Source organism: Leptinotarsa decemlineata, unplaced genomic scaffold, assembly GCF_025532065.1.
Source record: "Leptinotarsa decemlineata unplaced genomic scaffold, Ldec_3_MD MMD2_tig00026328_RagTag_RagTag, whole genome shotgun sequence".
In the NCBI taxonomy this organism is placed as follows: Eukaryota; Metazoa; Arthropoda; class Insecta; order Coleoptera; family Chrysomelidae; genus Leptinotarsa; species Leptinotarsa decemlineata.
The window spans coordinates 5,911,257-5,930,383 of NW_027412688.1; the positions used below are offsets into that span (position 1 = coordinate 5,911,257).

At 36.5% G+C, this 19,127-nt stretch overlaps 1 protein-coding gene across 2 annotated transcripts in view; it reads left to right on the forward strand.

Moving 5' to 3' along the window:
• Nucleotides 1-19,127, forward strand: part of LOC111508072 (Protein C kinase 53E) — a 105,982-nt gene that overhangs the window by 76,525 nt on the left and 10,330 nt on the right. For both annotated transcript variants that reach the window (XM_023163493.2, XM_023163502.2), the window contains 6 exons: nt 359-512; nt 5,543-5,771; nt 5,822-5,953; nt 7,097-7,270; nt 16,407-16,498; nt 16,558-16,759. In XM_023163493.2, the coding sequence (XP_023019261.1) occupies nt 359-512; nt 5,543-5,771; nt 5,822-5,953; nt 7,097-7,270; nt 16,407-16,498; nt 16,558-16,759 (983 nt within the window). The remainder of the gene's footprint in view (nt 1-358; nt 513-5,542; nt 5,772-5,821; nt 5,954-7,096; nt 7,271-16,406; nt 16,499-16,557; nt 16,760-19,127) is intronic.

Genomic DNA, 19,127 nt, shown 5'->3' on the forward strand with positions numbered 1-19,127 from the left:
CCACATACATACATACATACATCCTAAAAAACTTTCACATTTATAATATTAGTTTAGATATAAATGAAGAGGTAAATTTTTACTTACATGGAACATCATCCTCGATGGCGGACATTAGATGTTTCGGAATGAAACACTTGCCTAATTGCCTGTTCAGTACCAATCGGTTAACTTCTGAATATTTCCCAAAAATTATTCTCCCTCAAAAATATACCCCTTTCAATTCAGACAAATATTTAACGATTTCAGAAATGCTTCTATGCCCTTTTTTAGACATCCGAGTGATATATCGAAATACATCTAGGAATAAAAAATGATTTTGTTTTTTCGACGATTCGTTCAACTCATGTAATTTCAGTATTACAAGGGAAAAACCTGATCCCAATGGACCCGAACGGTCTGAGCGATCCGTACGTAAAACTCAAGCTGATTCCTGATTCGGACAATGTCAAAAAGAAAACGAGGACTATCAAAGCGTGTCTCAATCCTGTTTGGAATGAAACTTTGACTTTGTAAGTATGTGCAGTAAGTTTATTATTGGATTGTATTTAAGAAAAAATGATTTGACTTTCTAATTTTTCGTCATCAAACAGAAAACGTGAAACACTTCCAAATAAAGGAAGGAATAACGTAATTACAATATTAACTCTTTATAAAGATTTTTTTTTTCTTTCTGTCTTTTTTTTTGGATTTCCCACATTTTTCTTTGATGATGAAGAAGTAGAAAGTCTTTTCTCCTCGAAGAACTAATCTGTCCCATTTATGTTTCAATTCAAATAAATTTTAATCATTTATTTAAATTTTCAAGTCGTTTACAAATGTTGCTGAAACTTTATTTATTTTCTCAAAAAACATTCCATATACCCAATTTTAATCTTGAATTATCTCAACTTCATTCAGATTCATTGTTTTTTACTTCAATGGGACTATTATTAACTACAGAATATTATACAATTACAGTAAAAGAACTTATTTTACAAAAAAACACATGAAGTAACTTTACAAAAACAATGAAATGCGTTCAGAAGTGAAATTGATTTCAGAAAGTTATGAAATTGTAAATGATTCAGTGTATGATATAAAAATAATAGGTAGACGTAAACTATGTAATTCCTTTCATCAAAATATTTGTCAATTGGTAAATAAATTCCATAATAGTGTCGTAACCCAGTACTCGCTTGGCTTATTAACGAGAGGATTTCATTCGCTGTTTCACCCATTCATCATTCATTCAAATAATGAAAGAACTTATTTGAAAATTTGTTTAAATATTTATTATAACGAAACAGGGAAAATACTTCAGGAATAAACTTACACTAGAATGTTAAATCAAAAATACAATAAATCACCAAAACTTACATTATACCGCCACCCAGCAGGATCGAAGAAAAGGAGAAAGGAGAGACTTTGATCCGATCACTGTACTAATAAGGTAAAATGCTCAGTATGCAATCTATGCAAAATTTGCATATTTGGAAATTCTTTTATATTTCTATATCCTGTGATCGTATCAATTTTTGTGTCTATGAACTTGGAATATTGAAAGATGGAATTCTGAATGTTTTCGTTTTAGAATATTGAAGCGGAGGTTGGAACATATTTGACAATAGATTGGCACTTCTTCATTTTATATGGAATTGAAATATATGACTTTCTTCAAAAATTTGTTATTATTTTACTTTTTGAATGCAATTTGCTTTGAATTATAGTATGATTATGAATATGCCAAATTTCCGTAAAATACGAGTTTGATTTCTTTGTATTAATTCTGACTCCTTTCAATTTGAAGTGTAATAAATTGTTTGATATAGGTATTCGAATTTATTGTTGTTTCCATCATGATAATTCATTTATGGTTCTAATTATTTTGTTTTTCAAAATTTTCAAAGATTTGATCAACGATTTACTCGTTGTTTCCCAAATAGTAATAATTTAATTGTGAATAAATATACTAAAATTAGTCGATTTTTTTCAAAAGTTCAAGCTGTATAAAATTCAATGAATTGTGATCGTTTTCTTATGTTTTCTTCAATTATGTTCATTCCATAACATTTCGTCTTCGATGTGCAAACCTAAAACTTGCATTTCTTCTGTACATCGAATGTCATTATTATTGAATATTATAGAATTAGTCGAAGTATTGATTAGTCTCATAGAAATATTCATATATGAGGACTTCATAAAACACTGCATGAATGTATACTTACTAAGCCAAAAAAATATTCTAATCATTTTTTATTTTCTCAAAACTGTCTGAGAGAAACCAGCACATAATTAAAAAAAAATTAACGAGAACAAGGATTTTACTAATTCGGATTTTTATTGTCTAGTATGATTCGAAATCAAGTTACTTCGACTGTTAGTATCCACTTCAGATCCGGAAACACCATCCGTAGCAAACTCACGAAAACCAGGCCACCAAACGCGGACTGCTATTCCAAAAATTGCATTTACCTGATACCCTGTAAGTGCGACAAATTCTATATCGGTGAAACTAAGAGGACAAAAAACACACAGCGAAGAGAAACCAGCAAAACGGGAATAGCAGAGCATGTTTGGACTCATCAACATAACATTAAGTGGCTGAAATCATCCACAGGGAGGAACACTGGTTTAACCCTTTCTGTCCCGGGCCTTGATTTACATATTGGTCCCTCAGTCCCAGAGGTTTTTTCCCATTGCCTTATATATACGTCGCATATAAATAAACAAATAAATGACCAAAGAATGTTTTTTTAATGAGAAAAATATATTTTCAACAAACCTAAACGTTTTCTGTTTAGAAATACTCATCAGAGAGCAAAACCAACTCGAAAAAATCTAACTAACTTAAAAAAAATAATGTAAAAAATTAACATTATAAGTTTTCTTTTGTGTGATACTCCTCAAAACACGGTACTATGCATAGACCAACTCCGCATCTTGCACACATGTATCTCGATTCGCTTCTTTTTTTCTGGCCACTTCTGTGGCTATAAACGACACATCGCTTCACTTTTTTATCAGGAACTGAATTAGGAAAATGTCGCCCTTTGAGCCTTTGAGGATTCTTGGTTAAAGGAATTATACTTCTGTTTTTTTCATGTTTATATCTGAAACAAGATGAAGAAATAAGTGCAGAATGAAAAAAATAATTATTACAAACTTACCCATCAAAAAGTGCTCCTATAATGGTAAGTTGATAATCTGCAAGCGGTAGCCTTGCTGAAGATTGGGTCAAATAGAGTGCATGTGCGTTGAGAAGAGAAACATCAACCATGTGGAAAAATAGTTTTTATACCATTTTGTGGACTTTTTTACACATTCCGTGGATCTCAACATCATATCTGATCGATATATTGCACCCATATTTTCGTTGTAATTCACAACAACAGCTGGTTTTTGTATGGGTTCTTGAGTTTTGAAATCTACTTTGTCTAACGCTACTATGCGATCTTCATGAAAAGTAGTTAGCATCATATCACGCAAAGCAGATTTTCGGCACATATCGAGATAGACTCTCCTTTAGATAATTTCTGAGTTAAATTGGGCATCTCTTTACGATTAGGACGGACTGTCCCGCAGGAATTAGTCTTATGTTTATGCAGATATGTACACAAAGTAGGGCTAGTGTACCAGTTGCCTGTGTACAGGCAACTGGTACATAAGATTTGCTACTACTGAGCCTGGTATTCCAAGATCTTGGAACAGAGTAATATCTGTCGATTTTCCAGTATAGACAATAACACCTAATACATAGCCTGTCTCGCAGTCACATATTAGAAAAAGTTTTATTCCAAAACGATGGCGTTTGGTCTTTATATACTGTTTGAATCTCAAACGCCCCTTGAAAAGAACTAAGCTCTCGTCGATAGCAAGATTTTTAAATGAAGTGAAGTACTTCTGGAACCCTGATGTAATTTTATTGAACACTGATCTCAGTTTGTGAAAAGAATCGCCTTCTTTTTGGTCAGCATTATCTGAAAAGTGTAATATGCCAAGGATTGCTTGGAAACGATTCCTTGATATTATTTCGGAAAATATTGGTGTATGAAGCAATTTATCAGTTGACTAGTTTTCTCTAACTTTATTTTTTCCAGCTAGGCTGGCAACATAACACCCAAAAACACGTAAAATTCGTTGATATCAGTTTCGCTCCATTTTTTTTTTATATGCATAAACCTCGGAAGCATATTTGTTAGTTTCAGAGACAATAATCTCAACTATCTCTGTGTCCATAAATAAAAGAAAATAACTTAAAGCATCCGACTTATTTTCTATGGAGTCCAAGTGTGCTCCAGTCTCTCTATCATCAAAATCATGTACTACGGGAATAAACGGAGTTTTGTTCCATTTCAGAACCAAATTTTTTTTTAGGGCCAAATTATCTTGAATCACAGGTGACTTATTATTTATATTTCTGTCTTGTTCCATTTCAGAACCAAATTTTTTTTAGGGTCAAATTATCTTGAATCACACGTGACTTATTATCTGTATTTGTGTCTTGACCATCAACAGGATTTTCTTCGTCAGATGAGCCATTATTGCTATTTTCGAACTCATCAAATATAACTTCGTTTATCTCGTCATCTTCATCTGAATTGGGATTATACTCACTGCCACTAGAGACATATGGCTCTTCATCAGAGTTTGGAGCTTCCAAAATATCGTCATATTCCTGTTTTGATAACCCACAACAGTTTTCTACATCCTTATACCTTTTACGCTTAGAACCACGTGCTTTACTCATATCGCGCGCACGATTGCGACTGTTGCGCTCGAAATGCTTTTTTAAATTGAGTTTTGAAGTGGTTCAACAGGCCAAATCGTTCTACCGTTCTACCGAACTTCACCTTCGACCTATATATTATGTAACAGCGTTGCCACCAGTGATACAATATATAATTTATCTTCAATATGTGAACAAATATATACGCCAATGGGTCCGCATGACCTGTCTTAGGTGCCAATATTTTGCGGCTTTGGGACCAATGATCTAACATTTTCGGACATATTTCTACGGCATTGGGACACCAACGGGTCTAAAATTTTATAGGTATGGCATATTTTCGGCTTTGGTAAATTGAGACCATAGCACCTTGAACATATATATATACGGCGGCTGGGACTACATACCCACTTTTTGAAAAACATATATATGCGACATTGGGACAGAAAGGGCTGGTTTAAGAGGAAGTTCAAAGAAGCTGCTTATATGTTGCCATTCAGCCAAGCTAGCGTAGAAATACGCAATATATGGAAATGTAATTGAGCTTGAGAACAGTCAACTTTCGCTAAAAGGTGAAGCGGAGACGATTGTGGATACTTACAATCGAAATGTCGTGAAGTATCTTGATTCCGAGTCATATCAGAATTATATTAGACAATGGAAGTCCGAACTAGTGAAATTCACCATGAAACACTGAGAACCACTTTCAAACAAACGAAGACCAAGGATGTAGCCTTGTGGTACACCTTGAAGAGAGCTTTCATTATCTACATGGAAATTTTGAATGGATTTTAGGAGAAAAATTAACGGATTTTTTCTATGAATGATTTTCAGCGAACTGAAATCTGAGGACAAAGATCGTCGTCTTCTCATCGAAATCTGGGATTGGGACCGGACATCAAGGAACGATTTTATGGGTTCCCTGTCATTTGGGATTTCTGAAATTTTGAAATCGCCCGCCGATGGCTGGTTCAAACTACTTACACAAGAAGAAGGTGAATTTTATAATGTGCCAGTACCAGAGGAGGGAGTTGACATGGTAACGATTAAGAATCAGCAAAGGGTATGTTGGTTGAAAAGAGTATGGTCACTGATTGAAGAAGTTTTTTTTAGACGAAATCTATTATTAAAAAACCGTCGCTGTTGGTAGATAAAGATGTACCACACAATATGGGAAAGAAGGATATGATCAGGGCTACGGATTTCAATTTTCTGATGGTTTTGGGCAAAGGTTCGTTTGGAAAGGTGAGTATCTGTATCTGTAGAGTAGGGAGGGTGAGTGTAGACCTACAGCACTTAGGCAACATGTGTACATCCTCCCGAGGAGTTGTCCTCCTAGGTCATCGTCCATCCTGTCCTTTCCAGGAAGGTAGACAGGTCACTGGGAGACATCTCCTTCATGTCGGCAGGTGAAGGCCAAGACTCGCCGAACACACACTTTGGCAACCTTGAAGTCTCTCACGGCGGCCTTCGTGAAGGTTTTGGAAGGTGCAGCGACATTACTGTCGTGGCACGGCTTCTTCAACCTTCTTGGGATTCCCTCCATGGAGGTGCTCAAGTAAGGGCGCTTTCCTGCAGGGGCAGCCAGTTCCTTGCCTTCATTCAAGGCGGAGCTCTTGGTGCTCGCCGCAGGAAGTGCCCATGCTTTTGGAGGTGAAGTGGGGGAGGAGGAGGGTGCACTTATAGTTGCTGCCACTCCTGCCTCTATCGTTCTCTTTCTCCTTTTGGCCTCGGCGCCGCAAATGCGCTTACGCCTTTGCCTCTGTATTATATCACGAGGTGATCTGCCATGTCCAGCCTCATTCCAAGCGGTAGATTGGGGTGGACATTTCTGTTCATCCCCAGCCACCGCCATTAATTGAGGTGAGCATTTCTATCCAGCATCGGGATTAGTTTTTGTTTTTTCAGTGTCTGTTTCATTCATGTGTGTTCCCACGCGTAGCAGGGGAAAAGTTGGTCACTCTGGCAGAGCCCTGCATTACCAGAGGAAGACTGGTTACAATGAGGTTTCGCCCGTTTCCCCAAGGGGATCGTTCGTAACCGCATTTCACCCTGCGGGTATTCAGCTGTCGGCACGATTCCTTACATCTTAGCTTGGGTAGGCTGGTCCACGGTGGCATGTTTCGCAAAGGCTCTTGGGCAGTTTTGGTTCCCCCCACTCTACTCATTTCTGCCACTGACCAGGAGTCCGGGGACCCCCTCCGTAAGGCCATATTGGCTTCCCGGGCAGGGCTCCCAGTCCCCTGGCCGTTCCCCTATCCGCCACCTGGGGACGCGCCCACAACCCACGGAGGAAAGGTGAGTATTTTCCATGAAATGTCAGTTGATTTTTTTTCAAATTATTCCATTCAATATTTAGATTGTTTTATGTTTCGTTGTTATTTACAGGTAGTATTAGCAGAAAGAAAGGGCACCGATGAACTGTATGCTATAAAAATTTTGAAGAAAGACATTATCATTCAAGATGATGACGTGGAATGTACGATGGTTGAAAAACGAGTGTTGGCACTTTCCAATAAACCTCCATTCCTAGTACAGCTGCATTCTTGTTTTCAGACAATGGTATGCATGACTATTTTCTCACATTTTGTATCATAGATGAGATAAGAAAAGGATTCAAATATGTCAAATGATATAGTATCAAGTTATACGAGGTGTGTTCAAAAAAGAAGGTGAATGTTCATAATTCGCGGGCTACGTACATTCTATTAGCGATTTTTTTTATGTTGGTATACACGTGTCGAACATATGTTTAAAGTTTCATGGATTCAGCAGTTGGTGAGAGGCATAAAAGTTGAAACAGTTTTGCGTATTCGGCGATTTTCGGCTATCGAAACAAACAAAGAATTAGCATCAAATTTTGTGTAAAGTCGGAATCGAGTGCTCAAAAACACTTGAAATATTGACTGTGGCATACGGTGATTGTACTCTGAGTCAGAAAAATGTTTACAAGTAGTACAAACTTGTACAAAATTGTTATTCTATTCTATTTTTCATACAGACTTAACAACCTAATTACATGAAAATTCTTATTACAAATTAATTGTGTGTGAGCTTACTTCTATACATATACAGTGAAAGATTTATTTCCAAACTTATTCTCTACGATCACAGTTATATTTCTAATAAATAATTAATAACATCATATCTGAAACCTGAGAAGGAATTACTGAAATCAAAATTTTTTAAAACATTAATTTCATTTGCTTTTCGAAGCATGGTTGAGAGAGGACTCAGATCAGTTATTTTTTTACTTGCCTTGGGTAGTTTTAAAAGGATTGGACTTCTTGTAGGATACAGAGTCGGTAGCCAAGCGGTTCGGCGTGGGTGCTTTGTTCACTCACTCGAATTGACTGCCGTGTTGGTCGGTGGTTCAAGCCCTAGTCTGAACGATCGATCTTCACTTGCTACCGTCCAACCCGTGTTAGGAATCACACGGTAAAAGGTAAGACCTCGTTAATCCTTAGCTCGCACAAGTTTCGACTTCTGAGGGTTGTCGTTCGTAGGGGTGCGACAGCTGGTTAACGGAAAAACAGATTTTAAACAGATTTTTTTTTAAACAGACAGAGAAACATTGAAATCTATGAGTTCGAGTATGTTTATATCAGTAATATTGTGGTTTATCACCTTGCAGAAAAACATTATTTGTATTACATCCCGTCTAATATAAAGAGATAATACTTTGAAATGCTGCCTCAAATTCATTGATCTGACTTTTGTGTTATCCGGCCAACAATATTATTCTTTATAGTATAGATATCTCAGTAACCTATTTTTAATTTTTTAGATTCTGTTTAAATGCATTTGTGGTTGGGATTTCCAAATGAGCGAAATAAATTCTAATATTGGTCTTACAAGTGTGATATAAAGATATTTTATCGTGGCTACGTTCACAAACGAATAGCTAGATCTTATAATAAATCCCAACATTTTGTTAGCCCTCTTACAAATTCCATCAAAATGTTTCGAGAGTAACAAAGTGATATCATAAATAATCCCAAGATCTTTCACTTCGTTTTTTCTGTTAAGGGGAAACTATCTCCAATTTTGTAACTAAATTCAATAAGGTTTTTTTCGCAAAGAAAAGGTACCGATATTACAGTTATCAAGATTAAAGTATAATTTATTTTCAATGTTGTAGTGCAACACAATCTTTGACGGTTTGGACTTCTTTAAAGTATTCGAAATCAATCAAAAAGGTTGCCTTTAGAAAAATGTAAACATTATGTTAGATCATTGATGAATAAAACAAACAGCAAAGGCCCCAAGTTTGATTCCTGTGGGATACCCGAGTTGATTTCATAGGGATCAGAAAAATACCATTATATCTGACTACAAGGTTAAGATTCTGGAGATAATTATTCATTAAACCGTGGTTGATACAAAATATGTTGAGTTTTAAAAGCAATATGTCATTATCAACTTTATCGAAAGCTTTCCAGAAATCTGTATAACTCGTATCAAGTTGCTGTTCATTCTGAAAAGTTTAGTAAACATCATTGGTGAATAGGAAAAATTTGTATTTATAGATTATCTATCAACAAAACCATGTTGCCACTCATCAATAGTATTTCGAGCATAAAGATAAATTTTGTTGTATAGGATTTGCTCAAATAATTTTTCCGGTGCACATATTATGGAAATTCCTCTAATATTAGTGATATCGTTTTTGTCCCCAAATTTGTAAATGGGTACACATATGGCTGACATCCAAATCATTCAAACTCTTCGTTTTCAATCGCTAGATTATAAATGAATAGGAGTGGAGATTCCAACCATTCAGAACATGCTTTCAGTACATATTGTTTTCTGAAGAGCAGTAGTTGTTATAACATTAACTTGGGATCCAGTATCGAGTTTCAATTCAATCGGTTGATCGTTAATTTTGAGCAAAGCGAGCCATTCATTTTTCCCATGTGTAATAGAATCACAGGCACACAGGTTTAAAGAATCTAGCTTAAAAACATCGTTAGAAAATAAGGGACATACCATATACCAAGTTAGAAAATAAGGGACAACTACCATTTTTTGATGTTTTGGTAATGAGGTGCCAATATGGAGGGTTAGAATACGATACAAGCACGTACAGGTATATTCCTAACAGTTCACATCACTGTGGACAGCACAAACGTGCTGGGTTGAATTTTTTATTGCATCGTCTTTTGACCTTCGCTCTAACACATGATAGGTTCACAAAAGAAAGAATTACAATACAGGAAATAGCAGCCACTAATGGTTTCTCGAGGGGTATTGTAGATGACATAATAAGGAAGAAGAAGTTTATGCTATATATAGCATAAAGAGTGCTAGCTAGCATCAGTTTCTAGTTTTAAACTTCCTCTTTGAAGATGATCACTTGGTGATCGAAACACGTGTCGAGGTGTTGAAAATAACGATTTGATGTTGGGAACAAACTCCAGTAATATTCATAAAAGAATTAAAAACCCAAGCAGATGGATATTTTGTACGACTGTTCGATAATAGAGTTATGAAAAGTTGATTTCCTAACGAGAATCTATGATACAAAAATAAAATTCAATAAAGAAAAGAAATGTTTCTAAACTAAATAGTTGTAGGAAAAACCCTACAGTACTCCCTTGCCAGTGATGAACGTTATATAAAAAAATATTCAGTAAACTATGGTATAAAAATAGAATTATAAATACGATGGTACAGTTATTTGAGCTACTGAAAGTTGAAAGTTGAATCGCGAGTTTTAAATTTCGATAAAGAAATGAAATGAGAGAAATTCAAATTTTGAGTATTTGAACGTGAATTTGCAAAAAATTATTGAACTGTATTAAATGGTGTAAGAAAATGAAATTGTAAAAGAAAATTTTGAATTATTTCATTTTGTGATAACTAATTTATCACAAAATAATAAAAAAAAAATAAAAAGTAGTAAAAATAATTTAATGGAAGCTTTCCTGGTGAATCGAACGCGTCGGCCTGAGCGCGTCCTGGGGGCAGGTGGTGATGATGCTTTCTGTTGCAACAGAGCTCGATTATCTCCTGATGGACCTGGAATAAAGTCGTCGTCAAGGTCAGTGGTACCCTCTGGTGCAGCGATGTCCTCGAAGACGATGTAGGCTGGTTTCAAGCGGTCGATAGAAACTGGAACGCTTCTGCCACGAATTGAGAGCGTGAAGTGTTTCTCGGCTCGGGAAACAACTTCGTGGAGACCATCGTATGGTAGCTGGAGCGGTCCTCTGGGAGAGTAGTGTCTGACAAAGATGTGGGTGGCGGTGGCAAGATCTTTGAAGACAAAGAGTATTCGCTCGCCGTGTCTAGTGCCGCAGTCTGGACTGAGCGCCTGGAAGTGCTGGCGCAGCTCACGTATGAAGTCAGCGGAGACGTCTATGCCCCTGGTGGGTGGATGCCAGGAATTCGCCAGGAAGATTGAGTCGTTCACCATACACCATTTCTGCAGCAGCTGCCTAAATATCTTCCTTCCAAGCTGCACGTATTCCCAGAAGAGCGAGCGGGAGCGTATGTGTCCACCGGTCGAATTGCAGACACTTGATGGAGGCTTTCAGCTGTTGGTGGAGTCGCTCGACCATGCCGTTGGCTGCGGGATGGAATGCTATTATCCGTAGGTGGTCGGTACCCATGAGTTTGTTGAGGCACCGGAACAGGTGGGACTCAAATTGTCTACCATGGTCTGTGGTCAGGCGGAGTGGAACGCCGTAACGTGCGACCCAGGTGGAGTAGAACGCCCTGGCAACGGTCTCGGCTTCCTGCTCCTGGAGAGGTATTGCTTCTGGCCATCGTGAAAAGCGGTCTCCGCAACGCTGCACAGGCGGACCTTCCAGCGGTTCATCGACGAGAAGCTACGTGGACTAGACTTCGTCTATGCCTAGTTGTAGGAAAAACAGGTCTCTTCAATCTTGGGAACAGGGAGAAGTCGCATGGGGAAATCCGGTGAATATGGTGGCTAAGGCATGAATGCGGTGTTGTTTATGGCCCAATAATTACGAACCAACCATGACGAGTGAGCAGGTGCATTATCGTGATGAAAAAGTCACGAACTGTTCTTCCACAATACCGGACGTTTTCTTCGTATTGCTTCTCGCAAGTGGCTCATACCTATTGACCGTACGACCATGTGGCAATAACTCATGATGTTCTACGCCACGGAAATTAAAAAAAAATGACCATAACTTGGCGTGTTTTTTCTGTCTTGGCTTTCCTGGGCTCTTCCATTGGGACGACTGAACTTTGGTTTCAATATCATAATCATATACCTATGATTCATCAGTTATGGCCTTCTCAAGCAAATCTGAAACGCCGTTGACATCATAGTGATTCGACGATTCCCCGTTACAATTTTCTTCACTTTCTCAACATTTTCATTGGTTATTGATTTGCTGGGGCGTCCAGGGCCAGCGTCGTTATTCACATCTTCCCGGCTGGGAAAAGCTTGTAACACTTGTAAACATTTTTCTGACTTAAAATACAATCACCGTATACTACTGTCAACATTTCAAGTGTTGTGGAGCACAAAAGGGGATGCAAATTCTTTGATACATTTTTGAGATAGCAGAAAATCGCTGAACATGCAAAACACTTTTAACTTTTATGCATCTCACAAATAAACTAAACATGTCTAAAGTAAATGGAACTTCAAACGTTCAAGCCAGTCTCTATATGCCTACACAGTAGGTTTAATGGACTGACGCCTATCAGAAAACAACTACTCCCCTGGCTAATACCACGAAGGGCGTTGGATTATATCCGACAGGCGTCAGTGCAGGAATTTTCACAGAAAATGTCCTGCAATATGCAGTTGGTTAGTACCTCGTCCACTAGATGGAGTGACATTTTGTGATGTTCGCTTCAGCTTTGGAAGAGGAATGAAATACTCTGAAGGAATTCCGATTTTCAATTGTGGAATATCATTGACTTTAGGTCGATGATGGTCACTATCTTGCACTGATGAGTTGCTAATAAGCCCGAAACCGGTCTGCAAGTGTGCCCGTTCCATAATTGAAGGTCGACTCTTTCAGTTGTATTGCCAATTGCATATGCAGGACATTTTCTTTGAAAATCCCTGCCTGTCGGATATAATCCAACGCCCTTCGTGGTATTAGCCAGGGGAGTAGTTGTTTTCTGATAGGCGTCAGTCCATACAACCTACTGTGTAGGTATATACAGACTGGCTTGAACGTTTGAAGTTCCATTTACTTTAAATTTGTTTACGGCCAATCTTCAAGCATAGCCCACTGACTAATAAGAAAACTAAACATGCTAAACAGCTGAAACTGTGAACATATGTTCGTGACTAGTGTACCAACATGAAAAAATCGCTAATCGAATGTGCACGGCCCACGAAATTTAAACGTTCACCTCATTTTTTGAACAGACCTCGTACAGTCATCGTGGAAGGTGTACTATATAAGCCAAATGACATCTTCATAAACTGTCATAAACATCCGGCAATGGAATTCCTTCTTTATCGTCTACTTTTATCGAAACTTACACTAAACTCAGGTGATTACAATCATTTTATGGAGCCCACTTCAAGATCACAAGTGAGCGCCGTAAGTGGGTTTGTATATCGATATTTTTCATTCATTAGTTCGAGTAGCTGATAAAAGATAAATGTTTCTGTTTTCATTATGAAATTTTTGTTTTCCAAATGAGAAATAACTTGACGTCTGCTTAATTTCATTGATATTTGCAATTCAGTATTTTCGTTTTTTCAATAGTTTTTTTCATAATACACAGTTTATTTTCGTACCATTCATTGTTCATTGACCTCAAGAAACGTAAATAATGTTTATTACAAAGACCTTAAATGGGCAGCTATATAAAACTATATAAAACATGAAATATCTCTAAACACAAATATATACAGTGCATTTCTTCAATGTCCCGCACCCTTTTATTTTTTAACGGGTCAACTCAAAAAAAATGAAATTTGGGATAATGAAATTAACGCATAAATACTTTATTTTGAAGTGAAATTGACAGGAGAAACTTTAAATATGGCGACTGGGCGCCATCTGGAAAAAAAAATTGAATAGAAAGGGGGTCTTTTGACACATTTTTTTTGGGCTCCTGACGAATGCTTCACAATCCTAGAATATAATGTCAATATCTTCAACTGCTACAAAATGGCGGAACTTTTAATAATTCCCTGAATACATTGACATTTAACTACCTAATATGAGGTAATAAGCTTGAGATCACTTCAGGTCACTTCAAAAGATGCTCGAAATGCTTGCCTTGAACTTCTTGACATATGAACAGTCTATCCGATATTTCACACCGAACATTTTCGAACACTGTAACGTCAATATCTCTACAAATATTTATTATTCTCTGCCGTGTATCCAATATTGAAGCAGGTTCAGTTTCGTACATCTTTTGCTTCAAATAGCCCCATAAAAATTTCAAAGCTGTCATATCTGCCATTCTGTTGGACCCTGACGGCCAATTCAACGACCAGGAAAAGTAGTATCCAAATAGTTTCTTACTTGTCTGAAGTAATGTGGTGGTGCTCCATCTTGTTGGAATACAATATCCATATCGAATTCGTTAGGATTCGCTTCGACGATTTCATTGATGAGAGGGTCAACAGTAGTTTCCAGCATATTCATATACAGCTTCCCTGTTGATTTTGATGAATAAATAAAGGTCCTACAATATGGTTTCCCAATATTCCTGCCCAAACGGTAATTTTTTGTGGATATTGGGTATGTGTTTCACGGAAAACGTGAGGCGTGTTGTCACTCCAATAACGGCCATTTTGTCTGTGAACATTGCCGTTTAAAAAAATGTACATTTGTCACTAAAACAAATATTGTGGGGATAGGTAGGATGCCTTGCAATGGTTTCCATCATGATTTCACAGAATTCTGTTCTTCGATCAGGGTCATCTTCAGTTAATTGGTGTACCATTTTAATTTTGTATTTCTCTTCAAAAGTCTCCACACAGTAGAAGGTGATACCTCACAAACATTCGCGACGGAATAATTAGACTTTTCAGGATTTACTACCATCTCACCAATTATTTGCACTTGCTGTTCTTCCGGAATGGATGGATGACCTGAGGGCTTTTGGTTATGTACACTACAGGTAGTTGTGAATTTGGATACAAGTTTCCTCAAATATTTTCTACAGAAGGACAATTCGGAAAACGTTCATTGAAAATCCTTTCGGTCTCGTGAAAGTGATGCGTCGCACCGTGAATAAAAATCGCTTCAATTTTTTCTTCCAATGGACGAGAATTGACCATTTTAGAGATTGTTGACGTGGTACCTTTCTACTAGTAAAACCAAAAACTAAATGAGAATCGTACTGACATTTTTTGTCGTTTTTATGAACAAAAAATAACTTGACAAACCTTATCGGGTTGTTGGAAATGCCATATGGCAGATAAAAAAGAATATTTCTAGAAATATCGATATTATAATGTGTTTGCCTTCAGGAAATTATTAAATGTTCCGCCATTTTTTAGTAGGTGAAGATATTGACTTCATATTCTAGGGCTGTGAAGTATTCGCCAGGAGCTTCAAAATGATGTGTCACAAGACCCCCCTTTCCATTTAATTTTTTCCCAGATGGCGCCCAGTCGCCATCTTGAAAGTTTCATCTGTCAATTTCACCTAAAATCAAGTATTCATGCATTAATTCCATCATCCCAAATGTCTCTCTCTCTATTTTAGATGGTCGTTGCTTCCTATCTTCAGGCGCATATGACCAATGCTCCTCCTGTTGGTTAACAGGAGCTTCGTCGGGGGGCGCAGCGGTCTTGCACAAAGCAATGCTGCCACCCATTTTTTTTCTAATTTTTTATAATAAAAAACACTAGTTTTTTTTTAACATAAAACAATTTGATTTTTTGAAGTCGCCTCCTACTTGGGAGACCTTTTGGTAATTTTTCACATATATAGCCCCCTTTACGTGGTTATCCGAACCACCCCGGCCTGGATACCGGCGTGAATAAAGGGAGCCACTTATTCATCACTTTTTTAGACACTCCACATTTCAATTTTAATACAACACAACACAAAACGGAGCCCCACGATAGCACATGGCATTCGCGTACCTTCTTTGAGGACGGACGTTATCAGCACGTCCGTTCACTACCACGGAACTCCCTCCCAAATTTCAATTTTTTGAGTTGACCCGTTCAAAAAATAAAATGGGAGGGACATTAAAGAAATGCTCTATATAATACGATTCGATTTGAGCAATAACTCAATCTTATGTTTTATTTTAATTGGTCAGAAACATATTATTTTAAAGTAGGTGGTAGTTCATTTTAAACAATAACCCTATTAGGTATATGAAATTATTTTTTTCCATAATATGGATAATACTGATTTCACTAGTAATAAGACTTCTGGATTTTCTAGTTTGAAGAATAATTCAACAGTTGAGTACATCGAAAAAAGTATGTTTATTTAAAGACAGTTTGTTTGAATGATAATTTTATTCAATGGTTCACCACAAATATTACATGTGACCTAGAACTTTATAGTTTCATCCTCATATATTGTAATCATTTCATGAAATTGTTTCGTCTTGAAAATAATAGAGTATTTTCGATTATTTTTATAGACCTGTATTTTCTGCTCAGCTCTATATTCGTAATCACAAAGGAAACAATAACAGTTCTGAATCCGTTCACATCCAATTTATTCGATTGAAAGCTGTACGAACAAAAAAGAAATATACAAACTTGTTTCAGGATCGATTATATTTTGTCATGGAGTACGTGAACGGTGGAGATTTGATGTTTCAAATACAACAGTTTGGGAAATTCAAGGAGCCGGTCGCTGTGTAAGATGATCTCGTTACCAACGCCTTATTTATTTTCCTTAATGTAATTTTTCTATCAGGTTTTATTCAGCCGAAATAGCTATCGGATTGTTCTACTTACATGCACGAGGAATACTCTATCGCGATTTGAAATTGGACAACGTACTCTTGGATCAAGACGGGCACATCAAGATAGCTGATTTCGGGATGTGCAAAGAAGGGATCAATGGTGATAAGTCGACGAAGACGTTTTGCGGAACTCCGGATTATATTGCACCCGAGGTAAGATGGGAATTAGTTGATTTTTCAATTCGAGTCCATACACAGACGATGAATTGCTTCTATTATTAATAATAATAATAAGTATTAGATACATTTATTTCAAAAATAAAATAAAGACAAGAATAAAAATTAATTGGCGGTCCGGGGCGACTTCATTGATTCCAGTGGCGCATTTGCTTTTTCAGCTGCAGGAAAACCCGGAAAAACCTGTAGCACCACGTCATCTGAAGATTTTGATCCAACAATGTCCTCTCTCTTATAAAACAAAATGTAGGGTGTCTCCAGAGGCTCCAATAAATTCAATGCATCGCCAGAACACTGAGTGACACGACTATTGTCAAACTTAAACCAGTCCGTTTCGTCTTTGACCAAGACGTAATAATGACCAAATTCAACGCCAGAACCACAGTGAACAATGACTGCATGAATATTATAATAGTGGTCTGCTAGGTTGAAATGTTCATCTATTTCGAACTTTCCAAAGAGTTTCTTGGAAAGTTCGAGTTCCGTTAGAGGTTGAGTCTTATTTGAAAATCATCAGTGTTATTATTAGATTGACTGGTGCCTCAGCTATACTTGTTTCGAGTGGCGTAGTTATGGCTTGGTCTACACACTGTTTCTTTTTTCTTATATTGGTTCAATACAAGTGACTTGTAAAACAGCTGTCTAGGATCAAATACTCCTAATAATAATATATTTATTAGCTCACATACAAGACAAAATAGAAGAGAAATACATTGCAAATAAATATCGTGCAATCCACGGAAGCAACATATCTTACTTGTATGTGGTGTAATAAATAAGGAATAAATATACATATATACACATATCTCAAAAGCTTAATCTAAAATGTATACAATGTACAGAATAAAATTATTGGAGAATAAAACAAAACAAAGAGATGTGATATTGTCTTAATTATATATAAAAAGCTGTGGTGGAATAAAATAAAATTCAATGCACAATGAATACATGGAGTTTCATCAATGATTAATGAAAAGTCTCAGCGGAACCATAATCAAATTGTTGATTTTCAGAGTTACACCCAATTGTATATATCAAAAGCTCAATCTAAAATGTATACAATGTAAAGAATAAAATTATTGGAGAATAAAACAAAACAGAGTGATGTGATAATATCTATATTATATATAAATAAACTGTGGTGGAATAAAATAAAATTAAATGCAATGCACAATGCATATATTTACATCTAATTACTCTGGTCAGATATTTCGATAATTTTTGTGCGAGGTATGCTGCGTATGTATTCATTTGATGAATGTTTCAATCGACTATACGACCGAAGAGTTTCAATATTTTTTGACAAAGAATTATACACAACGGGGCCTAAAAAACGGTAAGATATTTGCCCTATTGACTTGTGTGCATATGGTGCTATGTACCTGTTTTTAATTCGAGGGGCGTAGTTATGGCTTAGTCTACACAATGTTTCTTTTTCCTTATATTGGTTCAATACCAGTGACTTGTAAAACAGCTGTCTAGGATCAAATACTCCTGGTTGTTCATATAGCATATCACTGCGATAACGGGGCGGTTTTTTCAACACCAGTTTCAAAAATTTTCTTTGAATGACTTCCAATGGGCGAAGATGTGATTTGGATACCCCATCCTATTATTTATTTATTTATTTATTTATTTATTTGATCCATACAAACTTGTTAAGTTTTATTACATGGATTCCTATTATTAACAATATATACAATGTAAATTTAACTTAAAAAAGAAATATATTTTTATTACGTACCTACTATAAGAACTGTTGGTAGATTTAATTTTCACGAAGATATATTCAGTATATTATTCAGTATTGTGTTACGGAATTTGGAATATGGTAAAGACCAATCAATATCCGTTATTTCATTGAATTCATTAGCTAATATCAACATGGTTGCGGTATGCAGTATATCAAATGGCTTTGAACCAAACTGAAGTAAATTATTTTTTGTTGTTCAATGTCAAGTACCTATATCTTCCAGTTGACGAAACTTGTATAACATATATCGCAATTTGTTTACAATGAAAGTCCCATCTCAGGTGAGGATTTATGAGAGCCCCTAAATACTTTATATGGTTAGCTGGGGATATCTTGAAGGAGTTTCGGATGAGGAAGTGTAGCTTTATAATTGGAAAATGTCAAGTAATAGGTTTCATTGAAGTTCAATGAAAGATGTTTATGGTCGAACCAATCTTTGATTTTTTTCTAGATCTTTCTCTGTCATGTCTTTTACCTCAGACCAAGATTGCTCAGAGTGAAGAATAACAGTATCGTCTGCAAAACTTATGCGACCTGCGGTTCCAATCGAAAACAGTCCGATCACATAAATATTAAAAAGCAACGGACCCA